The 23,574-nt window shown below is 48.3% G+C and overlaps 2 protein-coding genes across 2 annotated transcripts; one reads left to right on the forward strand and one right to left on the reverse strand.

Moving 5' to 3' along the window:
- Window positions 1-1,023: 1,023 nt before the first annotated feature.
- On the reverse strand, window positions 1,024-6,566 carry OAZ3 (ornithine decarboxylase antizyme 3; the record flags this gene model as incomplete). Its single annotated transcript, XM_081892129.1, is given in 5 exon segments — window positions 1,024-1,289; window positions 2,412-2,497; window positions 3,702-3,877; window positions 6,392-6,466; window positions 6,468-6,566. Coding segments are annotated over 5 exon segments (645 nt in total). The 3' UTR covers window positions 1,024-1,080.
- A 5,866-nt stretch (window positions 6,567-12,432) lies between these two features.
- Window positions 12,433-22,291, forward strand: MRPL9 (mitochondrial ribosomal protein L9). Its single transcript, XM_081891982.1, has 7 exons — window positions 12,433-12,592; window positions 14,146-14,305; window positions 16,155-16,279; window positions 17,596-17,646; window positions 19,404-19,505; window positions 20,685-20,768; window positions 21,855-22,291. The coding sequence occupies exons 1-7, from the start codon at window positions 12,503-12,505 to the stop codon at window positions 21,972-21,974; spliced, it is 732 nt and encodes a 243-aa protein (XP_081748108.1). The 5' UTR covers window positions 12,433-12,502; the 3' UTR covers window positions 21,975-22,291.
- The last annotated feature ends 1,283 nt before the right edge of the window (window positions 22,292-23,574 follow it).

Consider the following 23,574-nt stretch of genomic DNA (forward strand, 5'->3'; position numbering starts at 1 on the left):
TTTTAAAAGCATCCTAGTTTTGGATATGGTGGGAGTTCTCATGTCTGCATCTGGGGGGGACAGACAAGACTGGGTGTCGTACATAAAGGTGGAAGCGCCTTTGGCGCTGTGTCCGCCTCTTCCCCCCACAAACAAAATGCGGTGTTTGAACTCGATGTGCGTTACATGCATTATTACATTGATTCTTGTTTTCCTCTTTAAATAAAGGCTCGTTTTTGGATTGTTCTCGAGTTCTTGTCAGGAAGAAACCAGTGCTGAGCACGGCGCATAGGTAAACCATGGTATTGCCTCAAGAGCAGGGCATGTGGAGGGCTTTAAAAGAGGTTTAGAAAAAAGACTGGAGGATAGTAATATTAATTATTATTATTTTTATTTTATTTTTTTTTTATTTATACCCCGCCCATCTGGCAGGGTTTCCCCAGCCACTCTGGGCGGATCCCAATCGAGTGTTAAAAACAATACAGCATTAAATATCAAAAGCTTCCCTAAACAGGGCTCCCTTCAGATGTCTTTTAAAGATAGGATAGCTGCTTATTTCCTTCACATCTGGTGGGAGGGTGTTCCACAGGGCAGGTGCCACCACCGAGAAGGCCCTCTGTCTGGTTCCCTGTAACCTTACTTCTCGCAGTGAGGGAACCGCCAGAAGGCCCTCGGCGCTGGACCTCAACTGGCCCTCCTTATACAGATGTGGTACCATGACCAGAGGAACAAAGGACACCTGTTCCGTCTTAACAGGGATTTACGAGATGGGGAGGGGGAAGAGGGAGACCAAAACTGCGCTTGCCATCAGCTGACAAGAACTAGTCGCTGGTTGGGGGCCCTGCGGGAAGGTAAATTGCGTTTCTGTGCGCTGCTCTGGTTCGCCAGAAGCGGCTTAGTCCTGCTGGCCACATGACCCGGAAGCTGTACGCCGGCTCCCTCGGCCAGTAAAGCGAAATGAGCACTGCAACCCCAGAGTCGGCCACGACTGGACCTAATGGTCAGGGGTCCCTTTACCTTTAAAGAAAGAAACAAACGGGATGCTGTGAGCTGTGGTGCCAGTTTAATGCCACCCTCTGGGGGAATGGGTGATCTGCTCATTCAGGGAGCCTGTCCACCGAGAACAGCCCCACCCTGCCGCCCAGATGGCTCTGGTTTCCGGGTCCTCCACTTCTCATCCTCCTCCGCTTGGCAAAGTTCTCGTTCCATGGGGTAAGCCATGAAGATGACGTCCTCCCAGGGAGGAAGGGAAGGGTGATCCGGCCGCAGGAGCGTGAAACCCAAGAAGCCAAAGGCTCGTAGCAAGTCTCCTTCGAGCGAGGGGAGAAAAAGAAGAGGATTAGGAAACCAAGGGCGAGATGATCTTTCCCCATCTTTCCTCTGGTTTATCCCATTTATCCACATGTTTGTCAAGCCACACTTTCATAAAAATGCAGTGTACAGTGGTACCTCGGGTTACATACGCTTCAGGTTACAGACTCCGCTAACCCGGAAATAGTACCTCGGGCTAAGAACTTTGCTTCAGGATGAGAACAGAAATCATGCTCTGGCAGCAGCAGGAGGCCCCATTAGCTAAAGTGGTGCTTCAGGTTAAGAACAGTTTCTGGAACGAATTAAGTACTTAACCCGAGGTACCACTGTATATACACGCTTCCCTTAAGAGCAGTCGAAACAGCAGTTGGTGCTGGCTGGTAAAAATAAAACTGCATGGCAGAGGCCTGTCAGATTAACAGACATCAAAAGCAAGGCAGGGATTATTCCTGCCCAACCTCTAGTGGCGAGGAGTTCCGCAGGGCCACAGAGCTGACTGAACTTCAAGAGGTGCATGAGCAACCTCTGAAAGCGCCCTGCCAGAGGATCATGGCAGAGCATAAAGGATCAGGGAGTATTTGGACACCCAGCTGTTAGAGGAGCTTTGTGAATGAACATAAGTGGTCCAGTAGCAAACTGGTTTTCACTCCGCTTTCCACCTCACACTCTAAAGACAGGTAGATTCCGGCCCTACCTGGAGATGCCGTTGGGCATTGAACCTGGGACCCCCTTGGAATAAAGTAAAGGTTCCAGTCCTCATGGTTCTGAAAAAAACGTGGCTTTGAATGGGAACATAGGAAGCTGCCTTAGAGTGAGCCAGACCATTAGTCCAGCTAAGTCTGCCTGCACTGACCGGCAGCATCTCTGCGGTTTCAGGCAAGGTTCTCTCCTGGACCTACCTGGTGACCAAATTGGATGACGCTCAACCAAAATGTTCTGGCCCTTTTTAATGCTTTTTTATGGTGGTTTTTTTCTGGCCTAATAAAAGCCCAAATTTGGAATTGGGATCCTCCCTCCCCCCCTTTGCCCTTTTCTATATCATTTCCAGATTTCTGGCATGTGGAATAGTCCAGAACCCAAAACCCAGATTCTGTTAGCAAGGGGAATCTTTCTTTTCTTACCCCTGTCCCGTCGAGACTTGTGGAAGTTAACAAGCACCTGGTCCGCCTCTGTATTTTCTTCCACGTATTCCAGCGTTGCAGTCAGGCTAGGAGCAGAAACAGCCACAGGGTCTGTATTGAGCGTTTATTATTATTATTATTAAGGGCGCTGTTCTCTTGCAAGCAGGGCTTGCAAAGGGACTAGTCCTCAGTAAGGCATTCAGGTTGTGTGTGGCCCATACCACTGAAATGGGGGTGAGATCTCCCATGAGTGTATCCATACAAAGAATTCCCTAGACCTAGAAAACCAGACTGTCACAGAAAAGGCCACTCTTCTCCTTGACATGCTAGATTTCTACATACAGGGAAAGGTGTTGTGTATTTTTTCCCCGTTTTAAATTGGAGGTCCAGCCATAAGCGCCCCAGTCTGACCCCACTCCCTTTGCATGCACCCCACAATTATTTACGGAGCCAAAGCATAGTGCCGAGTTTGCTAGCGGTTCAGATCGGCCATTTTGGGAGGTGGAAATCTATTGACGTTAGCTGCAGCAAAAAATTGCAGCGCAAGGAGCTCTTGTTGAAGATACTGTATTTTTTGCTCTATAAGATGCACCAGACCACAAGACTCACCTAGTTTTTGGAGGAGGAAAACAAGAAAAAAAAATATTCTGAATCCCAGAAGCCAGAACAGCAAGAGGGATCGCTGCGCAGTGAAAGCAGCAATCCCTCTTGCTGTTCTGGCTTCTGGGATAGCTGCGCAGCCTGCATTCGCTCCATAAGATGCACACACATTTCCCCTTTTTAGGAGGGAAAAAGTGAGTCTTATAGAGCAAAAAATACAGTACTCTATTCCATTTCCTCCCTCCCTCTGGCTCATGCAAAAATTAGCACCCCATTATCATTGAGCATGTTCAGAACACTGGGCTGTTTCTGAAGTTCAACCCCAACCCATCAGCTTTTTTCCTCCTCCTGTAAATCTTAGGTTCCCACGGTCCGGTGCAGGCGACAGCACCCAGCACCATCTCTGCCCATAAATAAATCCTCAGCGCTTTGAGTTTGGGTTCCATTGGTTTTGTGCCTCCCCCACTTTGCTTCTAATATTTCCCCCCACGAGAGCTGGAGTGGGGGTGAGCGGTGGTCTCTAAATTGCTGGAAAAACGCTGGGCTGTTTCCAACATTAGTCCTACTCAGAGCAGATGTCTTGAGAAGAATGGGCACAGCCAACGTAGGGACATTCAGTGGGTCTACTCCGCGCGCAATGACAAAGCCAACCACTTCTGACACCCAGTCGCAGCGGAGAATCGCTCTCACCTTTCGCGGCTGTTGCAGTCCAGGGCAAGGTGAGGCGTGTCGAGGAAAACCGTGCGCGCCTGGAGGAGGCCGTGCCAGTGGCTGACCCCCTGGCTGCCGCGGGCAAAATGGAAGTCCAACTGAACCGGCTGGTCGGGATGTTGGCGTTCGCCGGCGAAAACAGTGAGATTCCCAGCCTGTGCCGTTATTGGGTGAAACGTTTGCAACTACTGGTTAGAAAACACCTTAGCAAAATCCCCCTTCTTTCCACTGTAATAGTGCCACTGTATTCTGCTCTGGTCAGACCTCACCTGGAGTACTGTGTCCAGTTCTGGGCACCACAGTTCAAGAAGGACACTGACAAACTGGAACGTGTCCAGAGGAGGGCAACCAAAATGGTCAAAGGCCTGGAAACGATGCCTTATGAGGAACGGCTAAGGGAGCTGGGCATGTTTAGCCTGGAGAAGAGGAGGTTAAGGGGTGATATGATAGCCATGTTCAAGTATATAAAAGGATGTCACATAGAGGAGGGAGAAAGGTTGTTTTCTGCTGCTCCAGAGAAGCGGACACGGAGCAATGGATCCAAACTACAAGAAAGAAGATTCCACCTAAACATGAGGAAGAACTTCCTGAGAGTAAGAGCTGTTTGACAGTGGAATTTGCTGCCAAGGAGTGTGGTGGAGTCTCCTTCTTTGGAGGTCTTTAAGCAGAGGCTTGACAACCATATGTCAGGAGTGCTCTGGTGGTGTTTCCTGCTTGGCAGGGGGTTGGACTCGATGGCCCTGGTGGTCTCTTCCAACTCTAGGATTCTATGATTCCAACCTTCAGGTGAAGAGTGCCATTAATTGATTGATTGATTGATTGATTGATTGATTGGCTAAAATGCCTCCATCCCTGGGGAAGATGGAGATGTCAGCTGGTTTGCACAAGTGCTGAGTTATGGCAACATTTCGTTAGAAAATTGTAGAGTTTGGAAGAGGGACCCCAGAGGGCGATATACACCCCAATCCCATGCAATATATTTAAACCAGTTGAAGGAAGGAAACTAGCAAAATAATGAGTCCACAACCTTCCCCCCCCCAACTCAGTTTGTGAAATCAACACTCTTCTGAGAGACCTGCTGGCGACTCCTTTGAAGCTTAAAGTATCTATTTGCAAAGCACCTGTAATCCAATATCCACTGAGGGATGATATTCCTGCCCCCAACTACTGAGATGGTTTCAGACTATTTAGTTGAGATTTTTTTCAAAATCTCATTTAAAGCTACTTAATGGTGGCTTCTGAGTCTTTTATATGTGTTCAATAGGTCTGTATTGCAAATATTTTATGTTCCCACCCACACCTCTTCTTGTGATTTTTATTGTCTCTAAATTGTGTCAGTAAAGGCTGAATGAATATTCTCCCCTGAGAAATCTGCCTTGTATTGAGCCAGACCATGAGTCCATCAAACCCAGTGTTGTCTACACAAACTGGCAGCAGCTGTTCAGGACTTCAGACACAGGATATTTCCCTGAGGTTGGGGGGGTAGGGGCAAACTGTGTATACTACCTTCAGCTCCTTGGAGAAAAACGGTGGGGTAGATATATAATGGGGGTGGGAGCCCTGTTGTCAGATTTCAGATTGTAAGCTCATTGGGGCTGAGACCCTTTCTGTGCACTTTTGTACAGCATCGTGCAAGCAGATGGTGGTCTATTATAACACAAAGGGCGGCAAATACGTTCCAGCAACCTTAAGGGTTTTCAAAATCCATTTCTCAACTCCTGTACACTGCAAATGTCTGGCATAATGGGGACCTGCCTAAGTTATAGATGGCTTTCAGGCAAAATTTCTCCGATCTCTGCTGCAGGTACCCAACTGTGTCCCCAACTCCATACTTCTGTTAGAAGCTGGTGAATGCCCTGTTTCAACTAAAGCGTGGTGGGCTGCCCTAAAACATTGGCTCAGGATTTCAGTGTTTGATCTAGAGATGGGTTTGTACCAACACCAGACCAATGAGGAGTTTGTCAGCAAATGGCAGAAAACCAGGGCTAGAAAAGCCACCTCTATCGGTCTGTCACACCACCCCAACTGTATTACCTGGGTTATGAAGGAGCCCAAAAGATGCTAAAGCAAAGATTATGGGATAATGCACACAGTGACTTGCAAACTCGATCACACGCAGTCTGTAGTCCGCTGGCAGTAGGAGTACAATATGTAACATCTTACATTAAAAACCTGACAGTACCAAACTATCCAAGGCTTTTCACCAAAGCCAGACTGAACGTCTTTCCTTCTGCAGTGTTGGATGGCAGGTTGAGAGGAGTTCCCTACCAGGACAGACTTTGCTCGTGTGCTCAAGACATCGATTCCATAAAGCATATTTTGCTGCACTGTGCAAAATATGAGCAAGCCAGGGCTGAACTGATATTACCTTTGCTGGTACCTTTCCCGGGAAAATCAGAGGCTCACTATGTCAGGTTCCTATTGGATGACCGGACAAATGCTAGAACATTAGCAGTGGTGAAGTTTTTATCGGTGGTTGCAAGAACCAATGATCCCTATCTTTAAGTCTGAACAAAATGCTTGTTTAACCTGGAGGTAGGCTGTATGAATTGTGCATTGCTTTGTAAGGATTTGTTGGGTCCCTGGACCGTAATAAACTTTCTAATAATAATAATAATAAATAATGATCATATGCAAGGCCGGAAAGGCCTGAGGCAGAAGAGGCCTACCTTATATACCTCTTTAAGGCTCGCTTGGTCTCCTTCGAGGCTCCTTCTCCTGTCTGGGCAGCCGCCCACGAACTCAGGAGCACTGCGGGCAGTAGCGGGGCCGGATACTCAAACTCTCACGTTGGGTAAGGGTTGAGCTGTGCCGCAGAACGGAAACAAGAAAATAAGACGGCATGGATAAGCCCGGGAAGCAGGTTCTGAAATTGGCAGGTACTGTATCTTGAACAGAAGGGACTGGAAACTTGACATTAGGCCCCATAGTTCTGAATAATAATGTGCAAAGTATAATGGCTCAATTCACACTGAAATGAAAAATGCCTGAAGGCTTTTAACATGGGAGATTTTCCTCCGAGCTTCTCGATGGGTTGGAAATGAACTGTTACTGTTATCTGCTAGTTCTGGCAATGTGTTTAACTTTAGATCACATGGGAAGTATTGGGTTGCAAATCCTCATCTTGAAAGGGAGATGCCTTTACAGCGGTACCTCTGGATGCGAACGGGATCCGTTCCGGAGCCCCGTTCGCATCCTGAGTAAAATATAAGACGCGACTGCGCGTGCGTGGGTCACGTTTTGCCGCTTCCGCGCATGCGTGTGACGTCATTTTGAGCATCTGCGCATGCGCGAGCGGCGAAACCCAGAAGTAATGCACTCCATTACTTCCGGGTTGCCGTGGAGTGTAACTTGAAAATGCTCAACCTGAAGCACATCTAACCCGATGTATGACTATAGTCTTTTGTTCCCAAACAGAGTAGAAGCAAGATGCGATAAGGAAGCTCTCCAGGAGCCTGCAGTCTCAGGCTGGGATGGGGGACAGAGAAGAGTTTTGATCTCAATCCTGTTCAAAGTTATTTTTAAGATGCTGAGCCTGTGCTAGACACGCACAAGATAAGTGCATGGAATTATCTGGATGTATCTCTGATGTTTTTGTTCTGTTTTGAAGGAAAAGTAAAGCTCAAATCAAACCTGTGGGTCTGGACAACAAGGAGTCAGTTTGTATGCTTCCACTTGCTTCAAGCTGTGCAATATTAATATCTGCAGTATAATGGGCTGACTTAAATAGGGAAATAGCAAGCGAGCAGATTTAAGCAGAGTCAGGCCATTGGTCCATCTTGCTCAATATTGTCTACACAGGACGGCAGCAGCGTAACAGCATTTCAGAGAGGGGTCTCCTCCAGCCCTACCTGGAAATGGTGGGGGCACTGAACCTGGGACCTTCTGCTTGAAGGCAGATGCTCTACCACTGAGATTTAAAAATGAAGCAAGATCCTAGTCCTCATCGTTCTGAAAACATGTCTCTGACACAGCTCTGCCTGGAGAAGCCAGGCCTAGAACCCGGGGCCTTCTGTATGACAAGCAGCTGTGCCACCATTGAACTATGGTGCTTCTACATCTCCAGACGGCTGTCCCAACAAAATCTGGGGGTCCAAAAGTTCCCAGTCCTAATACAGGGATGGAGGACATTGCAGCCACTCCCATAGTCTCTGATCCTTAGCTGTGCTTACTATATGTGCCTAGCAATATACAGTGGTACCTCGGGTTACATACACTTCAGGTTACATACGCTTCAGTTTACAGACTCCGCTAACCCAGAAATAGTGCTTCAGGTTAAGAACTTTGCTTCAGGATGAGAACAGAAATCGTGCTCCAGCAGAACAGAGGCAGCAGGAGGCCCCATTAGTTAAAGTGGGGCTTCAGGTTAAGAACAGTTTCAGGTTAAGAACGGACCTCCGGAACGAATTACGGTAAATACTTAACCCGAAGTACCACTGTATGGGTGGCGGGGGGGGGGGGGCGTCCTCCAAGATACCTATGTGGCACCCATGCGCCCAAGGTAAAGGGACCCCTGACCATTAGGTCCAGTCGTGGTGAACTCTGGGGTTGTGGCGCTCATCTCGCTTTATTGGCCGAGGGAGCCGGCGTACAGCTTCCGGGTCATGTGGCCAGCATGACTAAGCCACTTCTGGCGAACCAGAGCAGCGCACGGAAACGCTGTTTACCTTCCCGCCGGAGCGGTACCTATTTATCTACTTGCACTTTGATGTGCTTTTGAGCTGCAAGGTTGGCAGGAGCAGAGACTGAGCAATGGGAGCTCACCCCGTTGCTGGGATTCAAACCACCGACCTTCTGATCGGCAAGACCTAGGCTCTGTGGTTTAACCCACAGCGCCACCAGTGTCCCTTGCACCCAAGGTAGCCCCCCTCTTACCTCTTGCCACTGGGCGTCATTTTCCGCCGATATCTAAGGCGGCGCTTGCTGATGGCGCAGAAAGAGGGGCTGGAGAATGAGAGCGGAGAAAGGCAGTTTCTTGGTCCAAGAAAGGGTGTTTGTGGGTGCCCGGTTCCGCCACGTTTTGCTGGGCAGTGCCTCCCGGCCCCGGGCAAAGTGGGTCCTAGGTGGCAGGGCCCCTGCCTTAAGTACCCGAGGGACCCCTATTGTGACCTGCGTGAGTTTCTGCCCCATGGCAACTGGGCTGTGTCACAAGCATCATTGTGAGAGGCCACGCCCCCTCCTGGCCACACCCAGGCGAAGCTCCTCCCAGTCCTGGGTACCACAGCATCCTCTCCCTCCTAAGGACACCTGGCTCTGGGTCCGCACCAAATGGGATGCATTTAAAGCACATCCAACACACATATATCCGGCTCACGGCTTCCCCAGGAGGATCATGGGAGCTGTAGTTTCCCCCCCTCGCAGAATCCCTGGCAAACTACCGTTCCCAGCATTCCTTGGGGGAAGCCATGTGTTTGAAATGTATGTGGGTGTGCTTTAAATCTATGGTTCAGGACTGCCCATAGTATTGTCCACACTGACTGGCAGCTGCTCTCCAGGGTTTCAGGCAGGGGTCTAAGAGATGCTGGAGACCAACCCTGGGACCTTCTGCATTAATAATAACAATAATAATAATAAAATTTTATTTATATCCCGCCCTCTCCAGCCGAAGCCAGGCTCAGGACGGCTAACAACAGTAAAATGCTACAACAGCCTAAAATCATTTCATTTTTTTTCTATGCATTTCTTTAAAAAAACCAGTGAATTATCTTCAGGGGCGCACTCTGCACACGCTCAGAGGCACGTTGCTCTTCCTTTTTGAAGACCCTCTGTTCTGTGGGGGTTGTTGGTGAGAGAAAGACACAGTGTGCTGCTTCTGGGTCACTTTGTCTTACGACTTTTTAAATAAATTTAAAAATCACCTTTATGCTGTACTTGCAGAAAGGAAAGGAGAAACACTCAGTGCATGCTCAGAGGCCATTGAGAGCACCCTGCTAATTTGGAGGATGAAATTAATGGACTGTGCAGAACTGGACAAACTAACAGGAAGGATTCGAAATCGGCGGGGCCAGAGATTCACCGAAGACTGGAGTAAATTTACGGATTATTTGAAAAGCATTTGTGAAGATCAGACGATGTTTGTAGGTTTGCAAGAAGTTTTGTGAGGAGTATGATAGGAACTATTGCAAAAATGGATAAGGGGGAGGATGATGAGTTAAGAAATTTAAAGGTAAAATAAAGTTAAGAAATGCATAAGAAGTGATTAAAACGGTGGATCATCAGAGGTGCTGATGGAAGTCCAAAAAGATTATATAAGTGATAAAGTTTTGTGGAACGTATTATAATTTATATGTTAAAATCAATAAAAAGTGTTATAAAAAAAAGAGAGAGCACCCTGCTAATTTGTGACTTTTGTAACTTTCTGCTCCACCAACGTGGACAGATGCAGTCCAGACTTTGGGATGCATCAAACAGCGCCCCCCACCCACATCCTGCCCCCCACCCACTCCCCGTTTCAAGCAAGAGCTGCAATCCTAAGGACTAGAATCTTGTGTTCTTATCGCTTGCCAGCCTGCCTGGAGCCCAGAGCCCAAGAGCAAAGCTTTCAGCTGCAATCATGGGGACTAGGATCTTGTTTCCTCGCATTTGGAGCCGGCCCACAGCCCAGAGCCACTGGTCCAACTTATTCAAAGCAAGGGAGGGCAGATCAACAGACCCCATTACTCACCAGGCTTCTGTGCTGGGCACCTTTGTCCGACGGATCGGGCCCATCTCCAGCCCCGCCGTCTCCATCCTGCGGGCACTGCACAGCGTAGCCCAAGCGCACCAGCTCTGCACCGACATCGATGTCCTGAAATCAGAAGGGGAAAGAGGGGCTTGTGGTTGGTGTGAAGGACCCAGCTCCCCACCCCTGAACAAACTCGACCCTCCTTGCCCCTTAAATAGGGTGCTAGCGAACCTGGGCTGTGCCATCCATATTGGGCCGAGATTTTTAGTTGTTGTCTTAAGAGGGATGCGGGTGGCGCTGTGGGATAAACCACAGAGCCTAAGGACTTCCCGATCGGAAGGTTGGCAGTTCGAATCCACGTGACGGGGGTGCTCCCGTTGCTCAGTCCCTGCTCCTGCCAACCTAGCAGTTCGAAAGCACGTCAAAGTGCAAGTAGATAAATAGGTACCACTCCAGCAGGAAAGTAAACGGCGTTTCCGTGCGCTGCTCTGGTTTTGCCAGAAGCGGCTTAGTCATGCTGGCCACATGACCCGGAAGCTGTCTGTGGACAAACCTGCCTGGAGCCCAGAGCCCAACAGCAAAGCTTTCGGCTGCAATCATGAGGACCAGGATCTTGTTTCCCAGTATTTGGAGGCGGCCCACAGCCCAGAGCCACTGGTCCAGCCTATTCAAAGCAAGGGAGATCATTACCCCATTACTCACCACTCTTCCGCACTGGGCCCCAGTGCCCATCCTGCGGGCACCATGCAGCCCAACCGCACCGGCATCCAGGGCGTCAGTAAATAAATTTAACGATGATCTTGCTGGCAATAGAAATATGAATAATAATAATATTTATAATTTTTATTTATTTATTTTTTAAAATAATATTTATTACTTTTAAAAGTTACAGAAAAAGAAAAGGAAGTTTAAAGACAAAAGAAGAAAGAAAGAAAACAAAAAAGTAAAAAAAAAAAACACCACAATACAATACAGTATAAACCCCATCCCAATCCCATTACACTAAACACATAAATAAATCAAAACAAAAACAATTTAAAATACATCTCTCCTTTTCCATATTCTATCCTTCATTTCCTTGTTTCCTCGACTTCCTCACACCTCCCTTTTTGTATTCCAATTCTTCTAATTGTTTCAGCAAATCCTTTCCATCTTTCTCTGTTTTTTATCGTCTTGTAAATAACATATTTTTTAACCTTATTTCCCTTTAAGATTAAATTACCGTACTTATCTATTCTTAACTTCTTCTAACATTTCTACTAAATCCATATAATAACATTCCACGATTTTTCTATCACTCATTAATTTTACAGTATTTCCATAAATAAACTTTAAGTTTTCCAATCTAGTTCCACCATCTCTTATTATTATTAATAATTTTTATTTATACCCTGCCCTCCCCAGCCAAGACCGAGCGGCTAACACCAGGTATAAAAACAATGGATTAAGACATTGACTTCCAAGACATTGAATGTCTTGTTGTTGTTGTTGTTTTAGTGTTAATAATATTAACTTGTAAGATATGGATTTGTTTGTTTTGTTTTTGGTGTGTGTTTTTTTGTTTAGTTTTCGAATGTTGATTTTTGTGTGTTGTGTAGTTATTTTTTGATATCTTTCGTGTTGTTGTTGTGTGGAAAATACTAATAAAATTCATTTTAAAAAATGGATTAAAATACAATTTATTAAAACACAACATTAAAATGCAGCAGAAACTCAAATCAAAAACTTTCTGGGGATAACAACTAGTGAATGTAAATCGATTACTCAGCCTTAACCCTAGGCGGGTTGCAGCAAAGGACTCCTCTTTGCAAAAAAATAATAATATTTTTTGCACTCTGCGTATGCTCAGTGGCACTCTTGACATGCTTTTATTTGGGGGGCGGCGGGGGAGGTGGGCTTTTGCTTCCGTGTCACGATAGTCAAGAGAGAGAAAGAGAGAAAAGGAGTAAATAAATCCTGGGGGAAGAAAGCGTGCCGGGTTTGTCCCCCGCCCCCACGCCGGCTCCTCCCTCCCGCGCTGCCCGCCCCGCGGTCGACCCACCCCGGCGGGCGGAGCCAGGCGAGGCCGAGGCTTCTGCGGGGCCTGCGCGAGGCGAGGCGCGTGAGGGGAAGGGCGATGCTGGCGGCGGCGAGGGGCCTGATCCTGGCAGGGGCCTCCCTGGGGGTCCCGCTCGGGTGTAGGGGGCTTCGCCTCTCGGCCCCCCTGGTGAGGAAGGAGGGGGGGGGTAAAATGTATGGGGAGAAGTGGGTGGGCCCCCCAAGCGACCCCTGGGGTAAAGAGAGTAATATTTTAAAATATTAGATTTGGGGAGAAATATAGGGGGTGGGGGGTGCAGGGGAGTCGCTTGGAGGAGGCTGCTAAGGGGGCGAAAGGGGGCAGGAGTGTGTTTGATGCCTATCTAAATGGAGGCCTTTAAAACGAGGCTCTTTTTTGGGGGGGACGAAGGTTGGGGGTCATTTCAGAGAAATTACAGGGCGGGGGTGTCTCTGGGGGTCGCTTTTTGGGGAGGGGAGTCTCAGGGGGCAGGTGTGGGGCTGCATTAATCTGAATTTAAATCTATGCCTTTGCTGCCATAATAATAATAATAATAATAATAATAATAATTGATTATTTATTCCCCGCCCATCTGGCTGAGTTTCTTTTGTGGGGTGGGGTGGGGGGGAAATGTAGTAGACACACAATATAGGGGGCAGTGCAGATGGAGAGGGGGCCCTGGGATTTCTTTATTTGGGGGGCGGGAGCTGAGAGAGACTGTAAAAGGGGGTGTTCAATGGACTCTGTGCATTTATGTCTTTGCAGTGCAGGTATGTCTCTGCTGCCCAGGGGGTGTAAGTTTAGACAAAGGAGATGGGGGGGGGAGCAAAGATTTTTTGGGGGGGAAGGGGGGCTTTGAGGTTGCTTTTGGAGCACAAGAGAAGCACGTGGCCGTGTTTTGCTATATATTTAAATCTAGGCATTTGCTGCCTTTAAGAGTAGACTTTTCTTTCGGTAAGGGGATGCAAGAGAAAATGCAGAAGGGAGGCTCTGGGGTTGCTCTGGAGTGGGGTGACTAGGGGGAAATTCAAAGAGAATGCAAGGTGGGAACGGTGTCTGGGAAGTGTCCATCTCTCTTATGTGTGTGTGTGTCCAGTGCTTTTTTCCTAAAAAATTGTTTAGGGGTACAATACTCACATCGGACGCGGGTGGCGCTGTGGGTTAAACCACTGAGCCTAGGACTTGCCGATCAGAAGGTCGGCGGTTCGAATCCCCGCAACAGGGTGAGCTCCCGTTGCTCGGTCCCTGCTCCTGCCCACCTAGCAGTTCGAAAGCACACCAAAGTGCAAGTAGATAAATAGGTACCACTCTGGCGGGAAGGTAAACGGCGTTTCCGTGCACTGCTCTGGTTCGCCAGAAGCGGCTTAGTCCTGCTGGCCACATGACCCAGAAGCTGTACGCCGGCTCCCTCGGCCAGTAAAGCGAGATGAGCGCCGCAACCCCAGAGTCGTCCGCGACTGGACCTAATGGTCAGGGGTCCTTTTACCTTTACCTATTCCTTTTTGTATGTATGTAATAAGTTTATAGCAAATAATTTTTTAAAAAAAGAACTGGCTTTTGCCCCAAGGCTGCTTCCTATGCTTGTCTTTGAACCATGAGGACTAGAACCTTTGTTTTTAGAGAGGGGGCTTCCTAACAGGGAGTGGCAAGGAGGCAGGCCAAGCGGCTGTGTCAGAGCGGAGGTGTTGGTGACTTATCCCAAGTTCTCTGTCTCCGCTGCTCAGGAAACGTGCATCGTGGAGCGTTGGTGGAAGGTGCCTTTGAGCAAGGTGGGCCGGGAGCCTCGGATTAAGCACCGCCGGTATAAGGTCTACCGCTTGGTGGAGGACACCAAACACAAACCCAAGGAGCCTCTGGAGCTCATCCTCACCCAAACCGTGGACGGTACGTAGCTCCTCATCTTACTTGCACATCTGGTGCCGTTCTGCAGAAGATGCTAATCCGAATTTACCGTATTTTTCGCTCCATAAGACTCACCTAGTTTTTAGAGGAGGAAAACAAGAAAAAAATTATTCTGAACGAAACAGTGGATGTATGGTTTTTGTGGTGCAGGCTGTAGCCCATGGACATGCTGTATGACCTGATGGTGAATTTGGGGTGACCCAATGCAAAAATCCTGAGGATCCATGGGCTTTTACCTCCCCCCTCCCAGGCAGCCTCCTTTATCTCTAGGCTCCCTTATCTCCCTCCCTGATCGCTTGTCGATCAGCTGGTTCCTTTCAACACCCACTTCCCTCTTTCAAAAAAAAAGCACATGATCTGCTTTTTGCCCCTGGGCAATTCAGAGCAGTGGGGTGCGCAGCAAAGCCCGAAGCTAGAAGAGCGAGACGGAGCGCTGCACAGCGCTCCCTCTCCCTGTTCTGGCTTCTGGGGCAGCCCGTGAAGCCTCCGCAGGGCAGCGGGATGAAGGCACCCCACTGCCCTGCGGAGGCTTTGCGCAGCTAAGCCCGAAGCTAGAACAGTGAGACAGAGCACTCGGCAGCGCTCCCTCTCCCTGTTCTGGCTTCTGGCTTAGCCGAGCAGCCTGCATTCGCTCCATAAGACGCACACACATTTTCCCTTACTTTTTAGGAGGGAAAAAGTGTGTCTTACAGAGCGAAAAATACGGTAAATAAATACGTTTCTAAGTTGATTTTCCTTCATTAGGGTCCAGGGCTATCTGTGGACTTTGTGCTTTATATTAAAACAAAAATATCTCCAATAGATTTATTCGTTCGTGTTCTCTAAATCGCATCTTCATCCAAACATAGATGCTAGGATAGTGCAGTTAAGTATATTTAGTAGGGGGTAGTCCGAAACCATCTGGAGAGCATCAGGTTAGTAACTGTTGTGATACAGCATGGGTAGGCAACCTAAGGCTGGGGGCCGGATCCAGCCCAATCGCCTTCTAAATCCGGGCTAGGCAGAATGGGATGGAAGTGAATCAGATTCGCCCAAGGAGGGCGTTGTCTTCCACTCCCGCAATTAAGGAAAGTAGAAGAAAGGACCAGTTCTGTGGTGTTCTCCAACCTGCTTCTCTGAGCCGTTGCACCTACAGACCTGTGTGAGTTGAAATCCCTTGTTTTGAGGAGCAGAGACAATGATTTATGTATGCGACGACCAGTGCCGCATTTACATATAAGCTAAACAAGCTATAGCTTAGGGCCCCACTCTTTTTGGGGGGGCCAAAAAATGTAAAGGGGAAAAAACTGGATGTACATTTCCAAAATATAAGATAATAAAATAAAATAAAACCTACATACAGCAACAGTGTTTTGTGTTGTGTAGGCTCCTAGGATGTAAGTCATGAGTAGGCAAACTAAGGCCCAGGGGTCGGATCCAGCCCAATAGCCTTCTAAATCAGGCCCACAGACAGTCCGGGAATCAGCGTGTTTTTACATGAGTAGAATGTGTCCTTTTATTTAAAATGCATCTCTGGGTTATTTGTGGGGCATAGGAATTTGTTCATTATTTTTTTTCAAAATATAGTCTGGCCCCCCACAAGGTCTGAGGGACAGTGGACCGGCCCCCCTGTTGAAAAAGTTTGCTGACCCCTGTGATACAGGCTAGAAACTTCTCTCCTGCCTTAATTTTTATTTTAAAATTGAGCTGGGATACCCAGGAAGGAATTGCACACCGGGTGTGTTATGTAAAGGGAGCATAATCTCTCTCTCTCTTGCCCTGTGTTTTGGGAGAGCGCTTTAGTTCCTACCCCGCTTTGCAGGCGAAAACATTCCACGTTTCTCGTTCGCAGATGTGGGAAGCCGAGGCGACACGGTCCTGGTGCCCAAATCTTTCGGCCGCAGCCGTCTCCTCAACCAGAACAAAGCCGTTTACGCCTCTCCGGAAAACAAGAAGATATTTGAGGAGGAAAACCGGGTGAGTGCTGTAAGAACACTGGAAGACCTTGGCTGCTGGATCAGGCCGGGGGAGGGGCTCATCATAGTCCAGCCTCCTGTCCTCACAGCAGCCAAATGCCCCGTATAACCTAGAAATCTAGATAGACTGCCCCTGGACTTGGAGGTTCCAGAAGAACCTCACAAGAGCCTGGTTACTGGATCAGGCCAAAGGGAGCCATCTAGTCCACCATCCTGATTTCACTGTTTTCACAGCAGCCAATCAGGTGCCCCACAAGCACAAAAGCAGTTTCTGACAGTGACAGCAGAGCAGAGCCATTGATAGGCTTCACCTCCATGGAGTTGTCCAGTTCTCTCCTGAAGCCTTCCAAGTTGGGGGCCTTCGATGCCTCTCGTGGGATTGAGCGTCACAATTTAACCACACTGTGTGAAGAGATCTTTCCCTTTGCCTGGACTGAATCTCTGAAGCTCAGCATGTTTCCAAGCACAATTCAAAGTGTTGGTGCTGACCTTGAAAGCCCTAAATGGCCTTGGTCCAGTATACCAGAAGGAGCATCTCCACCCCCATCATCCTGCCCAGACACTGAGGTCCAGCTCCGAGGACCTTCTGGCGGTTCCCTCCCTGCGAGAAGTGAGGTTACAGGGAACCAGGCAGAAGGCCTTCTCGGTGGTCGCGCCCGCCCTATGGAACGCCCTCCCAGCAGATGTCAAGGCAATAAACAACTATTTTACTTTTAAAAGACACCTGAAGGCGGCCCTGTTTAGGGAAGCTTTTAATGTCTGACACTGTATTGTTTTTGGTATTTGGTTGGAAGCCTCCCAGAGTGGCTTGGGAGGCCCAGCCAGATGGGCGGGGTATAAATAAATTATTATTATCATCATCATCATCATAACTTCTAGTTATGATGAGAGAGTGAGAGAAACCTCTTATGTCTCTACAGCTTGCAAAAACAACAACAAAAAATGCATATTGGCCAGAATTGTGTACAAAAAGGTGGATTTTAGGATGGTGCATGCCTGCGAAGCTAACAAAATCGGTGGACATCAACATACTCTCTGTGGCAGCATCATTTAATTATTTGCTGTATGAAAAAGTGCATTGTTCTGCCCTGAATCTTCGTTATCTGGCTTCATTGCACGGCCCCGTGCTCTCGTATTATATGCGAGGGAGAAAAGATTATCTGCTTTCTCCTGAAAGTGCATGATTATTATTTTTTTACACCCTTCCTCAATATTGATATGTGTATGCCTGTAGCCTTGGTCCACCTGAGCTGTGTGGGACAATATGGAAGCTGTCTCGCTCGTCCTTGACTTCTCTCCTGTTTTTTCGCCCCTTAGTTACGTCAGGAAGGGAAACTGCCGAGGCTGCAGACCCACACTGGCGAAAAGGTAAACTGATGCAGATCTGCGGCGTGTGTGTAAATGCAGTTTTCTGGTAGGACAATGCCCCAGTGGGAAACCTGAAAGCAGGAACAGAGCACAAAAATCTAATGCTGGGAAGTGAAGTTTACTAAAACTCTTCCAAGTTCCCTACCTGGCACAACAGGGAGAACCTGGCAGGCCACGTACCAGATCAATGGCAACATGTGTGGCCGAGTGCTTGCCGCTTTTGTGAACGTTGCAAATCTTGTGAGAGTTCCTAACTCATGGATTCCTGGGCGGGGGTGCGGGGTGGGAAAGCTGGAGATAGCCTTAACCTCCCCTTGTACATTGAATACATCTTGTACATTGAATACAACAGTGAATTTGTACTACGTTCATACATTGTTGTACACTGTTGTGGCCCACCGGGAGGCCTTGTGAGCAATACGTCTCATAATAATAATAAAAATAGCAACCACTTGGTAGTGTGGTCAATGGCTGTGGGGCTTGCAGAGAACTCTCATAATTCAGTATTTAGGTAGCTTTGTATATTCTCCCTTGCAGTTCTCTCTTTGGCCGGGCGGGAGGTGGCAGCAGGCCATCTCTCCCCTCCCTGGCCAGGAAACCCCACCTTGCATTTGAATATGCAGAAGCCCCATCAAATGGCACCTTCAGCTACAAGCAGGAGGACCCAGCACTATGAGGAACAGGGAAAGCGGCTTATTACAGAGTCAGACTGCCTGTGCACCTAGTTCAGTCTCGTCTCCCTGGCTCTCCAGGAGTTCAGACAGTGGGGAGTCTCCCCAGCCCCCCTGGAGTTGTTGGGGATTATGATACGATGCAATATCTTTACTGTCATTGTCCCATACAGAACAATTACATTGAAAAATCTACGTACGACATTCAAAAACCCCTAAAAACTCTGAAACCCCATTTTAAAATACAATATACTGCTATAGAGACTCCTTATACCGCATTTAAAACCAGAATTGCATTTGGGTAGAAACTGTTTCTCGGGTGGCTAGTCCTAGTCTTTATAACCCTGTACCTTCTTCCAGAAGGCAGAAGCTGAAAGAGATCATTTCCGGGGTGCGCACTATCCTGCGCTATCTCTGCAGCTTTCTTATGACACCTGGAAGCATAGATTTGATCCAAGGTGGGAAGAGTGCACCCAATTATTCTCTCCGCAGTCTTTACAACCCTGAACAGCATTGTTTTTTCCCTGACCGTGCAGCTCCCAAACCACACACACAGGCCATAAGTTAATACACTCCACAGTACAATGGTAAAATGCCATCAACAGGTCCTTTGAGAGATTGTTTTCCCGGAGGATTCTCAGAAAATATAACCTCTGCTGTGCTCTCTTCATCGGGTCTTGGCTGTTTTCTCCCCAGGTTAGGTCATCTCTCAACTCCATTCCCATTCTCCATTAAACCTGGTGTCTTCTGCTCTGTCCGCTGAGCTAAGCCTTTCCCCTGAAAGAAAAGCAAGCGTCTAGTCCTTATTGTTCTAAACAAAGGGCTGATAAATAGGAACAGAGGAAGTTGCCTTACACGAGCCAGACCACTGGCCTATCCAGCTCCGCATTTACACTGATGGGCAGAAGTTCTCCAGGGGTTTTATTTGGGGGGGGTCTCCCCTAGCCCCAGATGCTGAGATTGAACTTGGGACCTTCTGCATTCAAAGCAGGTGTTCTGCCATGGGCGAAAGACGATCTTCCGGGTGTAGTTTTTTGGAGGGCTTCTTTTCTTAAGGCTTTCTGTTGTTCCTCTCCCGGTTTTCAGACCGTCCGGTTCCTGCGCAAGTGCACCCTGGAAGTCGGAGTGAACGACTGCGAGCAGTTTGAGCTGACCCACGAGATCGTGGCACGGCACTTCCTGAGAAACGTGAGACCCGCCTGCGCGGCCGTTGGCGTCCTGCCTTCCTGGCGTGGGGAACGGAGGGAATCTGGCCGGCTCCTCTCAGTCCTGGGCTGGCTGATGGGAGCCGTAGTAAAAAAATGGCTGTCTTGGCAGGGGCTGGTGGGAATCGTCAGCCAAAATGGCCATGCTGCCCATTAGACTTGTTCAATAAGCACACAAGACGTAACCGGCTGTACGTTTGAAAAAATAATACCTTCTGATATTTGATTACATTTTTGTATGACTTGCATTACTGTTTATAACATCTGAGTATGGATTAAGTTTGTTTTACTTCTGCTGTGCCACATGGGTCACTTTTAAGAAAGAAATTTTGTTTCTGTTGATTGCCAACACCTGTTACTCGAATCAGTATTGTGCTTGTCCATATAACTCCGCTCTGTAAAAGATCCAGTGTCCTGTGATATCATATATGGTACGTATGGTTGTTGACGGTTTTTATATTATTTTTGCTGTAAAAAGGTGTGAGATTACGATACTGTATTTATTTGCATTGCCTAGAGTTTATACTACTGATGAAGCGTAGGACGGTGAAACAAGGCTAATATTCTGGAAATCCTTGTCTCAGACTCTGTGAAAGGATTCTGTGAAACTGCAACAACCTTTCGTGTGGATTGTTGGACTCTATGAACAGACAGGTGGAATAGACACTTTCACATATATGGACCTTATGCATAAACCGATTAGAGAATGAACTGATCCACTGGGTCTTCTACTTTTTTTCGTTGAACTTTGAGCTACTTCTGTTGTAATCTACAATTTAATACATATTATTTTTTTCAAACGTACAGCCAGTTATGTCTTGTATTCTTATTGAATGTTTCGCGTAACCAGAGGTTTGTTGTTGTTTTGCCCATTAGATTTGTGACAGTGTTTTTCCATTTGCAAAAAAAGAAAGGCAAGGATGTTTGTGTGAGAGCCCTAATGAGTTACGGGGTGGTGAGGTATAGCAACGGAGGGTTTTAAGAGCATTTTGTTGAGTTGATCTCTACCTGATAAGGGTGGGCTCTCGGCAGCATATATCCTTGCAGGTAGGGTTGAGGGGAGAGGAGGTGTTTTCCTAGGGGATGCGGAGGTCTCAGACAACATGCCCCTGCCCCGCTTGAAGTGGTTTGCTCTGATAACGCTGTGCCCTGGTCCTTCCAGCTCGGGGTTGTGGTTCTGCCGCATACCTTGAAGCTTCCGGACGAGCCCATCACGGAATTGGGGGAATATTGGTGCGAAGTTACGGTAAGTTTGCCTCTTGTACGTTGGCGCAGGTCAATGTATGGGATATTTGTAATAGGAAAATTGTGCCCTCTTTTTCTCCAAAATGCCAGGGTAAATGATGCATGTATTGTGTAAAATACGTTCGTTCGTTTGTTTCTTTGTTTATTCGGGGTTTTTTGCCCACTCGTCACCACAAGGTCCCAGCAATTTAAGAAGTACAATATGAAAGCCAGTTCAAAACAAGTTATGGGAGCAAGATTAGGGCGGGTCTTAAAAAAATATATCTCAGGTATGAAAGGAAAGAGGCGTGTCTTCTGCATACAACAGAAGCTCTATATGGTGCCAGGAGAGGAAATTTTGCAGGTTAGGGGGTTGCCACAGAGAAGACCCCCCTCCCCAGGCCAAGGGACATTCCCCAAATTTTCTGAGGGTGTTGGAACTGCCAAGAGAGACCCCTCAACTGATCCTAGCACCCGAGAGTGTCTGTGGGGTACAGGGAGATGATATTTCAAATATTTGGGGCCCAAGTCATTTAGGGCTTTCAAACTCTAAAGTGAGCACCTTGATTTGGGCCTGGAAACAAACTGGCAGCCCAGGCAGCTGTTTTAAAAACGGTGGCGTCATATGAGACTAAGAGATTAATTAAGATTAAATTAAGACTAAGAGAGCTGAGTGGGGGGTGCTCGTGTAATCTCACTGTATACAAGTTGTACAAGTGACAAAAAAGTATTTCATTTCATTTCATCTAAATGGAACCCCAGCTAGTAATGTGGGCACTGTGTTTGGGACCTGTTGAAGTTTCCGAGGTACCTCCAAGGGCAGCCCCACATAGAGCGCATGGCAGTAATAATGAAAGCTTAAGAAGAGTCTGCTGGATGAGGCCATCACTGCCTTCTGTGGGGGCGATAATCCAGCCTGGACGTTAGAGTCCCATGGCCGATGCGTCTGCCTGAAAGGGACCGTAGCTGGCCAGGGATGGGGAAAGGCAGTCCTAGTCTCAGCAGGGGAGTTTAAACGTCTTCCCCATCTCCTCTTTCGATTGACCATCGTCTTGGCTCTGGGGGACACACCCGGGCCCCCTGTCCCACTTCTGCCCTCTTTTTGCAGGTGAATGACCTCGACACCGTCCGGGTACCTCTTTCCGTGGTGCGGTTTGCAGAGCCCAAGCCCGAAAGCTACAGAGTCTGGCTGGCTCAGCCGGAAGACGCTCCTCAGCAATATCACTGAAGTCCGCCCCACCCCAGGAGGAGAAGGGAGCAGCGGGGGCTCTCGAAACAAGCGATGGAGACTGGGGGGCACCCAGCTTGCCTGCACAGCTCAGGAGATCCAGGGACCTTCATCAGATCGGGTTTGGACAAGATCTTCGTCAGATTGGTGGGAGGTTTTTTGGGAGGTGTACTCCTGTCCTAAATGTTCAAAGGCATCTCTGACGGACACGTTTCTCTCGAGTAAAACACCAACTAAAGTTCTATGATTTCTCTCCTCTCCTGAGGAGCAACAGAATGTTGAGACTCTTACAAATAAAAATGTTTCAAAATCAGAAACTCCTCCTGGTTGCAGTGAGTAATTTGGCCAAGATCCCCTGTGGACCAGGAAGGAGAGTCGGAGGGAGATCAGCCTCTGAAGCACTCTGCGTCTCTCCTCTCTTAATGTCCAAGGGCATCTGGATAGTAAAGCGCTGAAAGGGTTTTGTGATGGCGATGGAGGACTTGGCCTCCATTAATTGCCTCGGTCGCAGGGTGTGGAGATGGAAGGGAGCCGCTGATCTGCCATTGGCCGAACCTTGCTCTGACCCTAAAGGTTACGGATTTGCCATTGGCCGAGCTTGCCCTGAAGCTGAGGCAGTTGTCAATGGCCATTGGCTGAGTTGCCCCTGGTTTCCTCTAGAGGGGTGGGGCTGGCAGAATATCCCAGCAAAGAGGTGGAAGAAGACTTGAACGGGAAGGTTTGAAGAGGGAGAGGTCCCAGGGGAAACAGGGAGACGGTCAGGAGGAGGAAGAGTTGCGAGGGCAGAAAACCAGGAAAAGGAGCAGGCTAGAGGAGTAGCGCTGTGGTCTAAACCAGTGTTTCCCAACCTTTTTTGGGCAAAGGCACACTTGTTTCATGAAAAAAATCTCGAGGCACACCACCATTAGAAAATGTTTAAAAAATTAACTGTGTGCCTATATTGACTATATATAAAGTAACTCTCTTTAATAGGCATCAAATAAACACAAAGAAAGTATTTTATAATTACTTTATTATGAAATAGGACGCACCTACTTTTTTTGGGGGGGGGAAATAAAGGAAATTTTTTTTTCCTTTATTCCCCCCCCAAAAAACCAGGTCGGGGAACAGTGGGATGGCGGTGCTGCGCCTCCCCGCTGTCCCCCGAGCTTGTGGGGCTGGCCCATGTCTGCCTGGCACGAGGGGCGCTCTGCTTCAGGGCGCCCCGCGCGTCGGGCGGCAGGCTACAGTCCGCAGCATGGGGAACCCTCTGTTTCAGGGCGCCCCACGCGCCCCCGGGTGCGCAAGGCTTGCTCCGTGCTGCCGGCTGCCGCCCGCAAGCCTTGCGCTCCCGCCGCCCGACTCGCCCGCCTCCCTCCCACGGCACACCAGGCAACGTCTCGCGGCACACTAGTGTGCCGCGGAACACCGGTTGGGAAACACTGGTCTAAACCACTGAGCCTAGGGCTTGCCGATCAGATGGTCAGCAGTTCGAATCCCTGTGATGGGGTGAGCTCCTGTTGTTCGGTCCCTGCTCCTGTCAACCTAGCAGTTTGAAAGCACGTCAGAGTGCAAGTAGATAAATAGGTACTGCTCCAGCGGGAAGGTAAACGGCGTTTCC

This window comes from Podarcis melisellensis, assembly GCF_964234715.1.
Source record: "Podarcis melisellensis genome assembly, chromosome: 16".
Classification (NCBI taxonomy): domain Eukaryota; kingdom Metazoa; phylum Chordata; class Lepidosauria; order Squamata; family Lacertidae; genus Podarcis; species Podarcis melisellensis.